Genomic DNA, 18,523 nt, shown 5'->3' with positions numbered 1-18,523 from the left:
CGCAAAGACCGTCAGCTCACAATTCTTGCAGATACAGAAAAAACTGTCGAACTTTTTAATCGCTACCTAAAATATAAAACGAAAAATAATTTTTCTGAAAGTTTATAGCTACATCAAGGGATATTGGGCTTCCTGATTTATTTTTTTTTTTTCTGTAATGAAAATCAGAGGATTATTGAAAACAGATATATAAAGTACAGTAGTTTTCTTCTTTCTTTTTTGTTCATGAGGAAATAATGTTAATTGGGCATACCAGTATTCAAAGAAAAACACTTCGACTCTTCACATGGTGTCCAAGATCCTGGCTGCCATTTAGGACAATTTGCAATACCACACTCTTGAAGCGTTTCGGGCTCAGGGGAGAGCCCCGCCAGTTTACAGAGGCTACTTCTGACGCTTCTCGTAGAATTGTATAGCCGTACAATGCACTGAGCTGCTCTCACCTGGAAACACATTAGTAAGCAATTAGCAAGGTTTTGTTTATGCTTAAGAAATTGAAATATGATTTCCATGGCTGATGTCTTTACCTTGCAAAATTGCAACTGCAGTACGCTGGAGTTTTCTTTGGGGCTTTATATTTGAAATGTATGTTAGTGACGTAATTTGCATCAAAAGCTGAATTTTTATCAAAAGCTAAAATTTTAAGTCTTTATAAATTGACGAATCATTAAAATCGTTTCCGTGTCACATCAAAACAAACAGCTATTAAGTGTTCCGTATTTCGGTCAACGAGCGCAGAAAACAGCATCTAGGGTAACTACACTCAGTCCATGTTTCTTGAAGCAAGGATCACAATTTCTTTAAGAAAGAGTTAGATGCTTTAAAAATAAGTTATATAGGCCCAGGAAAACGGAGTTTTTAAGTAATATATTGTGTGGCCTTAATTTTCAAAGGCAGTTCAGGGGTTCAAAGGTACTGATGCAAACAAAAATTCTGAAACATTTTTGTTCTTGCGTTCAATTGGAGAAATAACAGAAACATCCACTGAGCCTGGGAAAAGTGCCCCTAAAAACCCCTTATAGATAGGAACTTTTCTCTAAGCAACATGTAGATGCGTATTTACCTCTATATCTTCTGTATCTATACATGTTTCAAACAGTTCGTTGTAACGAACTGTAAGTAAACTGTAAGACTTATTAGGAACTGAAACTCTAACAAGTGGAATCTTGATACCGATAGACACATCAAAAGATCAGATTTTTATGCTGATTTCAAATATATAAGTTTCATCAAGTATAGTCTTACCTATCAAAAGTTACAAGAAAATTTGTCTTATTTTTGAAAAAAGGTGGAAACGCCCTCTTGAACTAATAAAATCTTAATGATAATCACATCATCACAAATCACACTATCAGATTCAGGGTATCGAAGAAGCCTCCTGTAGATATTTCAAGCTCTTATCTGCAAAAATGTGGAATTTTTTTATTTTTTGCCAGAAGAGAGATCACAGATGCGTGTTCATTATTTTGTTTTCTTTTTTGCCCAGGGGTGATTGTTCCGACCCAGTGGTACCAGAAAATCAAAAGAGGACTCATTTGAACGAAATTATAAGTTCTAGTGCCCTTTTGATGTGACAAAAAAGATTGGAGGGCAACTAGGCCCCCTCCCCGCTCATTTTTTCCAAAAGTCACCCAATAAAAATTTTGCGATAGCCATTATGTTCAGCATAGTCGAAACATCTAACAGCAATATCTTTGAGGATGACTTGATCCCCCACAGTCCCCGGGGGAAGGGCTGCAAGTTTTGAATTTCGCCTATTGTTTACATATAATATCGGTAAGTACGAAGTATGCAGACATTTTCAGGGGGGACAATTCTGGTTAAGGGAGGGGGGTCAGGAGAGGGGGTTACGTTGGAGGATCTTTCCATGGAGGAATTTTTCAGAGGGGAAGGCAATTTTCCATGAAAGGGACGCCGGATTTCCAAGCATTATTTAAAAACCGATCAGAAATTACAAAAAAAACTATTTTTTTCAGCTGAAAGTAAGGAGCAACAATAAAAATTGAAACAAACAGTAATTATTACGTATATGGGGGGGGTTCTCTCCTTCGCCAATACCTCGCTCTTTACGCTGAAGTTTTTTTTATCAGTTTCAAAAGAGCTATTTATTCTAATTAAACGGCTTTTGTGATTCATCAGTCATTGTTAAGGAATTGGAGCAAAATTCAAACTTTAGCGTACAGAGCAAAGTATTGACGAGGGGGCGAACCCTCTCATATACTAATAATGCCTGTTCATTTTAAGTTTTAATGTTGCTCCTTACTTTCATTTGAAAGTTATTATTTTTATGGTCCAAGATTAGTCCCTAGACCGCTTCCGTTCCCATATAGGAATTGTCTTGAGCCGTCAAAGGGTTGTTACCAAAATAATATATGATTTATATACTTTACTCGCATGAATGTAAAATAGTAGACTGTGTAAAGTCTAATACTCTTTTGTAAAAATTAATTATGGCTTATTCACAACCACATATGCAGGAGTTTCCTTCGGGAGAACAGAAGTTGAGATGTTAAAAATAAATTCCCGTTCATAATTTTCAAAACTTTAGGGCGATGGGAGGGGGTGCTTTGGAAAGAAAATCCTTTCAGGGATGCCTCCATCATTCTTTTTCCTACATAGATAGATTAAATGTAGCAATATATACTAAGAATTATTCCGCAACAAGAGGGGAACTTTGACACCCTCATCACTGAAACTAAATAATTGTTCCAAATATATCCGTACAATTGAAGGAAAATAAGGGGTAAATTATCTCATCTCTCTCCGCATTTATACGAAGGATTTCTCAGTGAATCTTAGACGATGTGGGCAAAGAAAAAAAAAACTATTTTGAGACCATCCAAGAAATGTTGAGAATTTTGAGAATCCAAGAAATAATTTTTTGGGGAAAAATTTGGATGACAAAATTATTGGATGACAATAACGAGAGAAAAGGATTATTGAAAAATTCTAAGGCCGGGGAAATTCTTGAGACTAGGAATGAGCCATAGAACTTGGGACTTTTCTGTGGTGTGACCGCTTTTGTTAATCAAAAAGAGCACAAAACTTAAAATTTTTATTTAAATAAGCGATATTTTACGACCACCGGTTCAACACAATTGGGTCTGGTTAAAAAAAAAAACGAAAAGGAAAACACGACCATTTTCTTCGGAAAGTTTAAGAAAATTCGTTTTTTTTTTCTTTTTTGTACGTAGAAACGTAAAATCACCACCTTTGAAATTTCTCAGATATGGCGAGCTTGACGGCGCAAGACGACAACTGTTTCTGAGGATGTATATCAAGGGATATTTTAGTTCGAATATGTTGATTAAGTCAAATATACTACTTCAATCTATCCAAAATTACATTTAAAAATTCATATTTTTTTTAAACTTAATGGTTAAACTTCCATACAATTATAGAAAAAAATAACATATCTATGTTCTAATACATTATTTTTGAGCTTTTTTTCTTCAAGAATTCTTAATCTTGCAGGACATTGCGGTACTGCAGTAGTGGGAAAAGTCCAGCTACGGGGGGTAAGAACGTGGGTAAGACCATTTATACAGAATATATATCCTAATATGGACACTAATCTTTGCCAGTACATCGGCAAGACTAATATATTGTGTAATCTGACCAGAAAAATCATTTATTCCGACCATTTTTTCTGTAATACAGACAGGAATTTAACCTGCATACTAGAGTCATGAATTGTATATAACATATCCATGAGGCCCTAATAACCGCTCAGAGCAACCAGAACCAATTTAAGTACGGATTTTAAATGTAATTCATATTAGTAAGAGAATAAAAGTCAGAGAGAACAGTTTGATTATACTTGTTTTTTCGACAAGATATATTAGTGATAATGCGTGGTATTTTTACACTATTAGAAATTAATAATGGAGTTGGTAACAGCAGCAATAATAAAAAGACGAGAGTACCAAACATAGCAGCATAAATTGAAAGAGGATCTTGAATAAAACTTAAATGAAACATTGTGTACGCACGATTAGTAATATCTTAAAAAGAATTGAAGTTGAAGCAAAAATGATACTTTACAGTAAAAATTTATATTACACATGTACAATGACTTCAGTCAACTCTTAAATGCAATAGAAACATATATTGAGGAGAATAAGTTGCATCAGTAATTGAAGGTTGTAATTATATATAATTAAAAATGTTTCTAAATCGAAAATGTTTTTTTTTCTTGTTAGATATTTTTGTAGGTTACCGAATATTCTTGAAGTAGAAAGAATCCTGGTTAGTCTGAAGTCAGCTGTGAGAGTGTTAGGATTGAAAAATGGATGAATTTGAGAAACAGGAAATTATGCTGAGCCAATGATTTTGGAAAAATGTTTGATTCTAGATGATGATTTTCCAGTTATCTATTCAAAGGAAAATGTTTTCTCAAAGAATACTTGACAATATAATGACAAATGATTCTCCATCTTTGGACTAATGTATGCAACTTTTACGACGACGGCCAAACGCATTTGGTCAATTTAATTTTTTTTTAAGATACAAATTTTTTTCAACTTTTTTTTACATGTCTTAAAATGACATGAAATATACTTAAAAAAAAACACTTAATATTTTCGAAATGCGAAATGAGAATGATATAGATATTTTACCCGTGATTTTTAGCCGTGAATATATTAGCCGTGATTTTTAATTTTAGAAAATTAATATTTATAGTAACACTTTTTTTTACTTGGAATATTTTTGACTTGGAAAATTTGTCAACAAAGAAGGAAACAAATCCTCCTAGACGCAATTCTCCAAGAATTGCGTGTGCTAGGGAGTGGAATGCACTACCGCAAGAGCTGAAATCATATAGGCCTCTCGGCTCCTTTAAAAAGAATGTAAAAAATATCCAAAAGATTAAAAATTTATTTACTAGATTTATTTTATTATTATTATGTTTAGAACTTTTTGATATTAATATTATTTATTATATTTTAGATTGATACTTCAAGGGGTGTGAGCGGAGGAGAAGTTGTGTTAAATTTATTGGTATTTGATGGCGGTTCGGGTGGAAATTAGAGAGAACAGGAGGTCACGCTGTATTTAGAGTGTGAAATTATTACGGGCCCAAACGTGCATCAATGCACAAGGAATTGAGTTAGGTGTGTTTTTATATTTTTTTAAATTAAAACCCATATTGAACTTGAACTTAAACTTTTATTTAAAAAAAAACTGAAGATGTAATATTTGAAGAAAGTATGTGCACACGATAACGGCATCATTACGTTAAATGCTGACAAAGACAAATATTTGAACAAAGAAACAGGCAATAATGGTGCTCTTATTGAAAATGTATGTGCGCGTTGTCATTACATTGAGAGTTTAGATTTCTTTGGACTACCGATACCATTTGCATGTATCTATAACTTTCAATTATAGATTATGTTTCAAAATCTGTGGTTTTGCAATTGGCAAGTAACTAAGACTTTCCATTATCAATTAGTACAGGTATTTTTTAGCATCATACAAATATTTCAGAATCCATGCATTTGCAGTTTGCATGTAACTAAAACCTTTAATTATCGATTAATACAGGTAATTTTTAGCATCAAAAGGATTCTATGTCAATTCACAGAATCCAGGAACTATACAAACGTTTCAGATTACTTTTGCAGTTTGCATGTAACTGAAACCTTTAATCATCGATTAATACAGATATTTTTTAGCATCAGAAGGATTTTACATCATTTCACAGAATTAAGGAACTATACAAATGTTTCATAATCTATGCTTTTTGAAATTTGCATGTAACTAAAACAATCCATTATCGATTAATGCATATTTTTTTAGCATCAAAAGGATTTTACATCATTTCACAGAATCAAGAAGCTATACAAATATTCCAAAACCTATGCTTTTGTAGTTTGTATGTAACTAAAACCTTGAATTATTGATTAATATAGGCGTTTTTTAGCATCAAAAAGATTTTACATCATTTCACAGAATCAAGAAACTATAGAAATGATTCAGAATCTATGCTTTTGCAGTTTGCATGTAACTAAAACCTTCCATTGTCGATTGATACAGATTTTTTTAGCATCAAAAAGATTTTACATCCTTTCACAAAATCAAGAAACTATAAAAATGTTCCAGAATCCATGCTTTTTCAATTTGCATGTAACTAAAAACCTTGAATTATCGATTAATATAGGCGTTTTTTAGCATCAAAAAGATTTTACATCATTTCACAGAATCAAGAAACTATAGAAATGATTCAGAATCTATGCTTTTGCAGTTTGCATAACTAAAACCTTCCATTGTCGATTGATACAGATTTTTTTAGCACCAAAAAGATTTCACATCATTTCACAGAATCAAGAAACTATACAAATGTTCCAGAATCTATGCTTTTTCAATTTGCATGTAACTAAAACCTTGAATTATCGATTAATATAGGCGTTTTTAGCATCAAAAAGATTTTACATCATTTCACAGAATCAAGAAACTATAGAAATGATTCAGAATCTATGCTTTTGTAGTTTGTATGTAACTAAAACCTTGAATTATCGATTAATATAGGCGTTTTTTAGCATCAAAAAGATTTTACATCATTTCACAGAATCAAGAAACTATAGAAATGATTCAGAATCTATGCTTTTGCAGTTTGCATGTAACTAAAACCTTCCATTGTCGATTGATACAGATTTTTTTAGCATCAAAAAGATTTTACATCATTTCACAGAATCAAGAAACTATACAAATGTTCCTGTGTCTATGCTTTTTGCAGCTTGTATGTAACTAAATCCTTCCATTAGCAATTAGTACAGATATTTAGTACTAGCATTAAAAGAACTTTACATCATTTCACAGAATCAAGAAACTATACTAATATTTCAGAATCCATGCATTTGCAGTTTGCATGTAACTAAATTCACAGAATCCAGGAACTATACAAACGTTTCGGATTACTTTTGTAGTTTGCATGTAACTGAAACCTTTAATCATCGATTAATACAGATATTTTTTAGCATCAGAAGGATTTTACATCATTTCACAGAATTAAGGAACTATACAAGTGTTTCATAATCTATGCTTTTTGAAATTTGCATGTAACTAAAACAATCCATTATCGATTAATGCATATTTTTTTAGCATCAAAAGGATTTTACATCATTTCACAGAATCAAGAAGCTATACAAATATTACAGAATCTATGCTTTTGCAGTTTACATGTAACTAAAACCTTGAATTATCGATTAATATAGGCGTTTTTTAGCATCAAAAAGATTTTACATCATTTCACAGAATCAAGAAACTATAGAAATGATTCAGAATCTATGCTTTTGCAGTTTGCATGTAACTAAAACCTTGAATTATCGATTAATATAGGCGTTTTTTAGCATCAAAAAGATTTTACATCATTTCACAGAATCAAGAAACTATAGAAATGATTCAGAATCTATGCTTTTATAGTTTGCATGTAACTAAAACCTTGAATTATCGATTAATATAGGCGTTTTTTAGCATCAAAAAGATTTTACATCATTTCACAGAATCAAGAAACTATAGAAATGATTCAGAATCTATTCTTTTGCAGTTTGCATGTAACTAAAACCTTCCATTGTCGATTGATACAGATTTTTTTAGCATCAAAAAGATTTTACATCATTTCACAGAATCAAGAAACTATACAAATGTTCCTGTGTCTATGCTTTTTGCAGCTTGTATGTAACTAAATCCTTCCATTAGCAATTAGTACAGATATTTAGTACTAGCATTAAAAGAACTTTACATCATTTCACAGAATCAAGAAACTATACTAATATTTCAGAATCCATGCATTTGCAGTTTGCATGTAACTAAATTCACAGAATCCAGGAACTATACAAACGTTTCGGATTACTTTTGTAGTTTGCATGTAACTGAAACCTTTAATCATCGATTAATACAGATATTTTTTAGCATCAAAAGGATTTTACATCATTTCACAGAATTAAGGAACTATACAAATGTTTCATAATCTATGCTTTTTGAAATTTGCATGTAACTAAAACAATCCATTATCGATTAATGCATATTTTTTTAGCATCAAAAGGATTTTACATCATTTCACAGAATCAAGAAGCTATACAAATATTACAGAATCTATGCTTTTGCAGTTTACATGTAACTAAAACCTTGAATTATCGATTAATATAGGCGTTTTTTAGCATCAAAAAGATTTTACATCATTTCACAGAATCAAGAAACTATAGAAATGATTCAGAATCTATGCTTTTTCAGTTTGCATGTAACTAAAACCTTGAATTATCGATTAATATAGGCGTTTTTTAGCATCAAAAAGATTTTACATCATTTCACAGAATCAAGAAACTATAGAAATGATTCAGAATCTATGCTTTTATAGTTTGCATGTAACTAAAACCTTGAATTATCGATTAATATAGGCGTTTTTTAGCATCAAAAAGATTTTACATCATTTCACAGAATCAAGAAACTATAGAAATGATTCAGAATCTATGCTTTTGCAGTTTGCATGTAACTAAAACCTTCCATTGTCGATTGATACAGATTTTTTTAGCATCAAAAAGATTTTACATCATTTCACAAAATCAAGAAACTATACAAATGTTCCTGTGTCTATGCTTTTTGCAGCTTGTATGTAACTAAATCCTTCCATTAGCAATTAGTACAGATATTTAGTACTAGCATTAAAAGAACTTTACATCATTTCACAGAATCAAGAAACTATACTAATATTTCAGAATCCATGCATTTGCAGTTTGCATGTAACTAAATTCACAGAATCCAGGAACTATACAAACGTTTCGGATTACTTTTGTAGTTTGCATGTAACTGAAACCTTTAATCATCGATTAATACAGATATTTTTTAGCATCAGAAGGATTTTACATCATTTCACAGAATTAAGGAACTATACAAATGTTTCATAATCTATGCTTTTTGAAATTTGCATGTAACTAAAACAATCCATTATCGATTAATGCATATTTTTTTAGCATCAAAAGGATTTTACATCATTTCACAGAATCAAGAAGCTATACAAATATTACAGAATCTATGCTTTTGCAGTTTACATGTAACTAAAACCTTGAATTATCGATTAATATAGGCGTTTTTTAGCATCAAAAAGATTTTACATCATTTCACAGAATCAAGAAACTATATAAATGATTCAGAATCTATGCTTTTGCAGTTTGCATGTAACTAAAACCTTCCATTGTCGATTGATACAGATTTTTTTAGCATCAAAAAGATTTTACATCATTTCACAGAATCAAGAAACTATACAAATGTTCCTGTGTCTATGCTTTTTGCAGCTTGTATGTAACTAAATCCTTCCATTAGCAATTAGTACAGATATTTAGTACTAGCATTAAAAGAACTTTACATCATTTCACAGAATCAAGAAACTATACTAATATTTCAGAATCCATGCATTTGCAGTTTGCATGTAACTAAATTCACAGAATCCAGGAACTATACAAACGTTTCGGATTACTTTTGTAGTTTGCATGTAACTGAAACCTTTAATCATCGATTAATACAGATATTTTTTAGCATCAGAAGGATTTTACATCATTTCACAGAATTAAGGAACTATACAAATGTTTCATAATCTATGCTTTTTGAAATTTGCATGTAACTAAAACAATCCATTATCGATTAATGCATATTTTTTTAGCATCAAAAGGATTTTACATCATTTCACAGAATCAAGAAGCTATACAAATATTACAGAATCTATGCTTTTGCAGTTTACATGCAACTAAAACCTTGAATTATCGATTAGTATAGGCGTTTTTTAGCATCAAAAAGATTTTACACCATTTCACAGAATCAAGAAACTATAGAAATGATTCAGAATCTATGCTTTTGCAGCTTGCATGCAACTAAAACCTTCCATTGTCGATTGATACAGATTTTTTTAGCATCAAAAACATTTTACATCATTTCACAGAATCAAGAAACTATACAAATATTCCAGAATCTATGCTTTTTGCAGCTTGTATGTAACTAAATCCTTCCATTACCAATTAGTACAGATATTTAGTACTAGCATTAAAAGAACTTTACATTATTTCACAAAATCAAGAAACTGTACACATGTTTCAGAATATATACTTTTTGCAGTTTGCATGTAACTAAAACTTTCCATTATCAGTTATTACAGATATTTTTAGCATCAAAAGGATTTTACATTATGTCACAGAATCAAGAAAGTATACAAATTTCCAGAATCTATGCTTATGCAGTTTGCATGTAACTAAAACCTTTGATTATCGATTAATACGGATATTTTTTAGCATCAAAAGGATTTTATATTATTTCACAGAATCTAGAAAATATACAGATGTTTCAGAATCTATGCTTTTGCAGTTCGCATGTAACTAAAGCCTTCCATTATCAATTAACACAGGTAATTTTTAGCACCAAAAGAATTTGAAATCATTTCAAAGAATCAAGGAATTATTCAAATGTTTCCAAATATATGATTTGGCACTTTGCATGTAACTAAAACCTTCTATTATCAATTAATAAAGGTATTTTTTAGAATCAAAAGGATTTACATTATTTCACAGAATCAAGGAACTATACAAATTTTCAGAATTTATGCTTTTGCACTTTGCATGTAACTAAAACTTTCCATTATCAATTTATACAGATATTTTTGAGCATCAAAAGGATTCTATATCATTTTACAGAATCAAGAAAGTATACAAATGTTCCAGAATATATGCGTTTGCAGTTTACATGTAACTAAAACTTTTCATTATAGGTTAATACAGATATTTTTTAGCATCAAAAGGATTTTACATTATGTCACAGAATCAAGAAACTATACAAATTTTCAGAATCTAATCTTTTGCAGTTTGCAAGTAACTAAAACCTTCCATTATCGATTAATACAGATATTTTTTAGCATCAAAAGAATGTCACATCATTTCACAGAATCAAGAAACTACAAATTTTCCACAATCTATGCTTTTTCAGTTTGCATGTAGCTAAATTCTGCCATTATCGATTAATACAGATATTTTTTTCTTAGCTTCAGAAGGATTTTACATCATTTCACAGAATCAAGAAACTATACATATGTTCCAGAATCTATACTTCTTGCAGTTTGCATATGCCGGTGTACTGGCAAGGTTTAGTGTCCATACAAGCATATATCTTCTGTATAAATGGTCTTACCCCCGTAGATGGACTCCCCCCCCCCACTACTTACTGCTTCAACCAAATAATATTCTCAAGCCAGATATTAAGCAATAAATATCACTAGCCTCCCAAATAACAAGAATTATTGCATGAAGCATAAACACATCAGTTTAATTGTTTTCCCAAGTTTTCCGATTTTCTTCTGCTTACAACTTTGATCAGCAATTTTAAACTTAATTGATCTTAGAATTTGGTATGAGCAAAAAAATTTGATTTTCATGCATGTAAGGGGTTCTTAATTGGATTAAAAGTCTACAAAACTGGAATCAACTTATTTAACCTACGACTTACTGTACTGATTGTGAGAAATATACTTTTTTTTAGCTCTTATTTTAGAATTTGCATAAAATATTGTGATTTTTTTGTGCGTTTCTACGCTATTGGCCTTCATGAGCTTATCTATTTTGGGTGGGGGTGGAGCGGTATAAAAAATCAAAATTGCTCTTGGTACTTTCCCCATGTGGGTAGGGTAATTTAAGCGTAAAATTTATAAACTTTCTATCTATTCATCAAGATGATCAAAACATCATGCTGTAAATTGAGTTTCAGATGAGAGAGTGGACGAGTTCCTCCAAAAGATCAGCTACATTCTCTATCAAATTTTCTTTCCAGAAAGACTAACTACTAATAGAAAGCAAATGGAAGGGAACAAAGGAATCAGGAAATTGACACGAAGGCATCTGGTAATCTTGTTTTTTTCCCCACAAGTATTAGAAGAAAGGATATCAATAGGTCCATCTTGAATGATTTCTATGCTTTGCGTATTCTTGGTGTATTCCTTTATAAAAAATTTAAATTAAAGATAGTTTTTTTTTAACTGAAACAAGAAGCGATATTAAAACTTAAAACGAACAGAAATTGATTCCATATATGAAAGGGGCGGTTCCCTCCTCAACACCCCGCTCTTTCCGCTAAAGTTTTTTATTGTTTTAAAAAGTAGAGTTGTGAGAAAAAGGCAAACTTTAGCGTCAAGAGCGGGGCACTGAGGAGGCGACAGCCCCTTTCATATACGGAATAATTTCTGTTCGTTTTAAGTTTTAATGTCACCCCTTACTTTCTGTTAAAAAAAACTTGTTTTTTTTTTATTTCATTTCTGAACGTTTGTTAATTAATACAGGTTTTGAATTTGGCTCACCGTACATGAATAATTAAAACGAATATTAGTTTTATTTATTTTTTAAACTAATAATAGCCTTATAATATCCTAACTTTGATTTTTGTTCCATTTATTTAGGAATAGCTTCAGTTGAAAAAAAAACTTGCTTTTTTTTATTTAATTTCTGATTTTTTTTTAATAATGCTGGGAGATCCAGTCCCCCCTCCCTTCGTGGAAATTCTCTTCCCGCATGAAAAAGTTCTTCATGGAAAGCTCGCCCTTATTCAACTCAGCTTATAACAGGGATAGCCTACGCTCAATCAAATCGATTAATGGCATAATTAATGGCAATTCTCAAATTTCATTGAAATTATAATGAATCATTACAATGAAGCTTTAATCTAACGTGCATAGACGTTTTGGTACTTTCCCATTATATGGGCACTTCGGCTATAGACAGTCGAATGAATGCACTTCTACTCTCAAATCTTAAAATTCGGGGACAAGTCTTAAAAATTCAAGGAGTTTTCGGGGACAAGTCTTCAAGATTCGGGGAATTTTTGGGTAAAAAATAAAATGGAATTTCGTGGCAAAAATTTGGGAGCCAAAATTGGTTTTAGCTTCGTTTTCAGGTTTAAGTAGGGCTTGGATCCGCTTAGTGAATCAAGCCTTTTACAGAGTAAGTTTTAGAGCCAGAGCACAGGATTGGAAACCATAGCTGAAAACACTTATTGCTGATATTGAGGCAAAACTCTTCCAAAGTGTCTAAGAAAAAATAGTGAACTGTAAACACCAGTAGCAGTTTTTCATTGAGTCATTGATCTCAGTAATTCATTAATAATAAAAACAAATATTGCTTCGGGTTTCTAGATAGGTAAATTAAATAGACAAAATTCAACCTATAAGTAGGGCAACATTAAAACTTAAAACAAATAAGAACAAAGGTAAACACGTAAATTTAAACTGAAATTAAAAAGTGAATTTTGACGACAATTGACACCATATTGGTTTTTCATGCTGATTCTAAGGTTTTAGGTGTTTACCCTCCCCCCTCCAGAAAATCCCCCCACAGAAAAAACCGGGGTACTCATTAAGAATCCAGCAAACACGCGAAGAACCGCATCTAGAATCTAATGAAAACCAATTGAAAAACAGGTTTCCGCTTCCTTGTGAGGTATTGCTCACTCCGTAAAAAATGTTTAAACTTTAGTTTTTTGGGGTGGAAGGGGCAAAAAAAAGATACCTACTTTTGGTTAGTTTACGTATTTAATATATGCTATGCTTTACGCCCAACACCCACAATGTGCAAATATATAGCCCAAATTTGTTTCTAAACTATTATACTTTTATCACACTTTGTTTTATTTCATTAGCATTAACGAAACTTCACTTATCGCGTGTTTACTGGATTCTTAACAAGTAACAAAACCAAAAAATACCACCCGCCCCTCACAAAAATACCCCCCGCAGACAATACTCTCCCGCTGAAAATACCCCCCGCGGAATGTACCCCCGTGGAAAATAAAAACGAAAATACCCACCTCCCTGCGGAAAAATACAATTTTTTCGTTTTTTGTTTCTACTATGCTTTCCTTTTCATTGGTTACCTCATAATTACTATACAGTCACCGATTAGCCCCCAGCCCTCCCACCAACCCTGCGGCCATCCATATTTCAAATATAGTACTTATTACAGTCTCATTTTCATATCAGCCCATCTAATGTCTGGACATGATAGATATAGGCTATACATCATATAAAAGTCGCTTATTCTTTTTCTTCATACTTACATTATTTGGCATTATTAACAAACAGTTCGTGATAAATAAGTCCAAAAATAATATAAAACTTGACAAGAAACCAATATGAGCCTAATGACCAAATTTTAACTTAAAGCTGTAATGGAAATTTTCTTATGAATAATATTTTTGGGGTCACTTTCCGTTTAAATCCCCTATTCCCCGACCTCGTAAATAGTCTATAGCTACGTTTTGCCTCAATAGGAGGGGGAGGGGTGGTGCATTTTTACGGTAAGAATATGGTATTTAGGGATAGTTCTCAAGAAGAAATAATTATACAACAATTTCTTTATATTATTTTGTTTTTATCTCAGAATTAGCCTTCATACTGGGTTACTAATTGTTCAAGCATTAGAGGTTGTAAAGGTAGGCCTATATATCAAACAGTTCGTGGTAACGAACTGTAAGTAAGGAGCGACCCGGCTCAATGGTAACTGAAACTCTAGAAAGCGGGATTGTGATACCAATAGATGCATCAAAAGAATCAGATTTTAACGCTGATTTCAAATATATAAGTTTCATCAAGTTTAGTCTTACCCATCAAAAGTTACGCGCCTGAGAAATTTTGGCTGATTTTCGAAAAAAAGGGGGAAAGACCCCCTAAGGAGTCGACGCTCTAGCGTTGCGCATAGCAAAGATCCATTAGACTTCAATGTATGATTTTTTTTTTCCCTTGAGCCACTTCATATAGAAGAAACGTTTTAAGGACATTTGGGAAGGGGTATTGCTTTTTTCTAAGTCCCGTATTTGAATTAGTACCTTTCTAGTGAACAAGCTCAGAAACCCTTGGATTTAAGTTCTGATGGAAGTCGGAACTATTGAGGCAATAGCTTAGTTTCTGTAGGAAGCAAATCAAACAGTTCGTGGTAACAAACTGTAAGTAAGGAGCGACCCGGCTCAATGGTAACCGAAACTCTAGAAAACGGGTTTTTGATACCAATAGATATATCAAAAGAATCAGATTTCAATGCTAAACTCAAATATATAACTTACATCAAGTTTAGTCCTACCCATCAAACGTTACGCGCCTGAGAAAATTTGGCTGATTTTAGAAAAAAAGGGGAAAGACCCCCTAAAAGTTATAGAGCCTTAATGAAAATCACACCATCATATTCAGCGTATCAGAGACCCTACTGTAGAGGTTTCAAGCTCCTATCTACAAAAATGTGGAATTTTGCACTTTTTGCCAGAATAAAGATCACGGATGCGTGTTTATTTGTTGTTTCTTTTTTTTCCAGGGGTGATCGTATCCACCCAGTTGTCCTAGAATATCGTGGGAGGGCTCATTGGAACGTAAATTAAAAGTTCTAGTACCTTTTTTAAGTGACCGAAAAAATGGAGAGTAACTAGGCCCCCTCCCACACTCATTTTTTCCCAAAGTCACCCGATCAAAATTTTGAGATAGCCATTTTGTTCAGCATGGTCGAAAATATGATAACTATGTCTTTTAGGATGACTTAATCCCCAAAAGTGCCCGGGGGAGGGCTGAAAGTTAAGAACTTTACCCAATGTTAACATATAGCATTGGTTATTGGGAAGTATACAGACGTTTTCAGGGGAGATATTTTCTGTTAGTGGGGGGGGGGGCGGGGGGGGTCGGGGGTTATGTGGGAGGATCTTTCCATGAAGGAAGTTTTTATGGGGGAAGGGATATTGCTATGAAGGGGGCGCCGGATTTCCCTGCATTATTTAAAAAAAGATCAGAAATTAAATAAAAAAAAACAAGTTTTTTAACTGAAAGTAAGGAGCAACATCAAAACTAAAAACGAATAGAAAATATTACGTATATGATTGGGTTCACCCCCTAGTCAATACCTCGCTCTTTAAGTCAAAGATTTATTAGTACTTTCATAAGAGCTATTTATTCTAATTAACGGCCTTTGTGATTAAGGGGTCATTTTAAAAGAATTGGAACAAAATTCGAACTTCAGCTTAAAGAGCAAGATATTGACTAGGGGACGAACCCTTAATATACGTATTAAAAATATATGAATATAGAAGTTCGTTACGTAAGTTAATTCGTAAGTTACGTATATTTTTTACTAATAAAAACGTTCGTAAATAAAATTAAACAAGTTTCGAGAAAGCCATTTAACCAAATAAAAGTAAAATTAATATGCAAATTTTGTTTTAATTATTCATGTACGGTGAGCCAAAATTAAAACCTGCAAAAACGTTAAAAAATTAAATAAAAAAGACAAGTTTTTTTTAACTGAAAGTAAGGAACGACGTTGAAACTTAAAACGAACAGAAATTATCCTTTCATATATGAAAGGGTAATTTATATGTGTCCCCTCCTCAACGCCTCGCTCTTTACGCTAAAATTTGACTTTCTCAGAACTCTATTTTTTTAACAATAAAAAACTTTAGCGTAAAGAACGAGGCGTTGAGGAGGGGACAGCCCCTTTCATATACGGAATAATTTCTGTTCGTTTTAAGGTTTAACGTCGTTCCTTACTTTCAGTTAAAAAAAACTTGTTTTTTTTTATTTATTTTAAACAGGTTTACTTGGCTATGCCGAATTTGAGCAGAACAAATTTTCCGTAAAATATTCTTCGCCTAACTAACAGCTTTGCAAGACCGTAAAAAGATCCTAAAACTGCAGTTTAAAATATTCCGCCCACTAAGAATATTACACGGGTGAAGGGACCAAAATAACAATTGTAAGGGGAGTGCTGGGTGAATTGAGGATAAAAAGTGGTATGACAAATACAATTATCAGCTAAAAAAAGATAAGAACTTAAATTTTACACACCGAATGAAAGAAAAATTAAAAATGGTAAGAATTCCTGGCAAAAAGATCAATTCCATCAATATAGGCTACTATGCGTTCAATCATTCAGTATTAAACATTAATACAGTATGTCTAAAACTAAAATAGCAAAAGGAAACAAAATGTAAACTTGTGATTCGGCTTTCAAAGCAATTTTCCTTCTTTAGAAGTTCAATTTCAAAACCCAAAATCCAACTGAGCGTTCCGTTAAACAACTTCAAGTATAATTCTTGGCTAATTTTGTCAAGATTGTCTTGGCCAGGAATGACATAAATGTAAGAATCTTATAGCATTTGGAATACTGCATTCAAAATGGTTTAATCTAAGTCCAGGAAAATAACAATTTTATGAAAATATAAAGAACCGTCTATGCTAAAATTGTATCGGCCTGATTTTTATGCAAAGATACAAGGAGACGAAAATTAACGAACAAGAAGAGAGTAGTGAAAAATTATGGTATGTAAAGTAACGTTTGCTAGGGGTAGTCCCTAGGGTTGACACCGTGATTGAATGAATTTCGGGGAAATTTCGGTGATTCGGGGAACGAAATTTTTTTCGGGGAGACATATAGATTTTCGGGGAAATCCCCGAAATATGCGGGGATAGTGGAAGCCCTGGCAGTGATGGAAACTCGTAAATCGGGTAATTGTTATCTAAATTGATCGAAGAGCGTGGCTTCTCATTGAATTTACAATATTTAAACTGTTGTTTTTTGGGGTTTAGAGGGAGAAAAGGTACCTAGGTTAGGTTAAGTATTTAATACATGCAACGCTTTAACCCCCCCCCCCTCCCCACCCCTAATTTGCAAATATATGGCCCAAATTTGTTTGTAAACTATTATGTATACATCCTAGTTTATTTTATTTCATTAGCATTAACCAAACTTGACTTTTTAGAAGTGCCCATATACTGGGAAAGTACCGACATTTTGCTGTTCCAGAAGTTTTGTGTTATGGGAATAAGATATCTGACATAATTACTAATTTTATTGTTACATTTTACCGTTTTTAATCGAAATATATTTGTAGCTGAATCGAAAGTCGTTGTAGTTGTTTGAAAAAAAAAATAACAGTAACCATAACTAATTGTATTGGTTTGAAAATGGAAAGTTTAATCACTGAACAGACCAATTTAAGTAACCCTCAATTGCGTGTCCTTCACTCAGACAGCATTAGTAGCGAAAGTGCATAAGACCATAGTAGAAGTGACCCTATAACTCCCACGAGTACACCAAATAAGGGCATAGAGTCATTAGGGAGAACACGTGGTTAATGGGGTCAATGACCTAAATTTCCAAGGTCGATGTTGTTGTTGTTGTAAGTGCACGCTCTCAGCGAATGTCAAACACCTGTGCTGTCGACCTCAATTCACCTATCGTGAATCAATAACCCCCCTTAGAAACAACAAATTAATTTCCCCTTTCTTGACAGATCAATCAACCAATGACATCATCTGTCAGACTTTAAAAATTTTCGCATAGAAACGATTCTCCAGGAATAGATCCAAGTCATTAATGTCTTTGCCTCGGAAACAACTCTTTTGGTCGAACTCCAAAGGATATTAATAGCCAAAGGCCATGGAAACAATTCTCCAAGAAACATCTTGGCGATGAATTGTTTTAGCGCGGGAATCAGGTTTCTTATTAATTTGAAATGCATTAGC

At 32.6% G+C, this 18,523-nt stretch overlaps 1 protein-coding gene across 4 annotated transcripts in view; it reads right to left on the bottom strand.

The window, feature by feature from the left end:
- LOC148948608 (protein madd-4-like) overlaps positions 1–18,523 on the bottom strand; it is a 511,292-nt gene that overhangs the window by 11,485 nt on the left and 481,284 nt on the right. For all 4 annotated transcript variants that reach the window (XM_089094504.1, XM_089094505.1, XM_089094503.1 and 1 more), the window contains one exon: positions 254–443. In XM_089094504.1, coding sequence (XP_088950630.1) covers positions 254–443 — 190 coding nt within the window. The remainder of the gene's footprint in view (positions 1–253; positions 444–18,523) is intronic.

The sequence above is a fragment of the Artemia sp. Qi Xiang Cuo genome, chromosome 9, assembly GCF_049724085.1.
Source record: "Artemia sp. Qi Xiang Cuo chromosome 9, ASM4972408v1, whole genome shotgun sequence".
Lineage (NCBI taxonomy): Eukaryota > Metazoa > Arthropoda > Branchiopoda > Anostraca > Artemiidae > Artemia > Artemia sp. Qi Xiang Cuo.
Note: the sequence above shows the minus strand (reverse complement) of the source record. Positions and strands in the feature narration are given on the sequence as shown.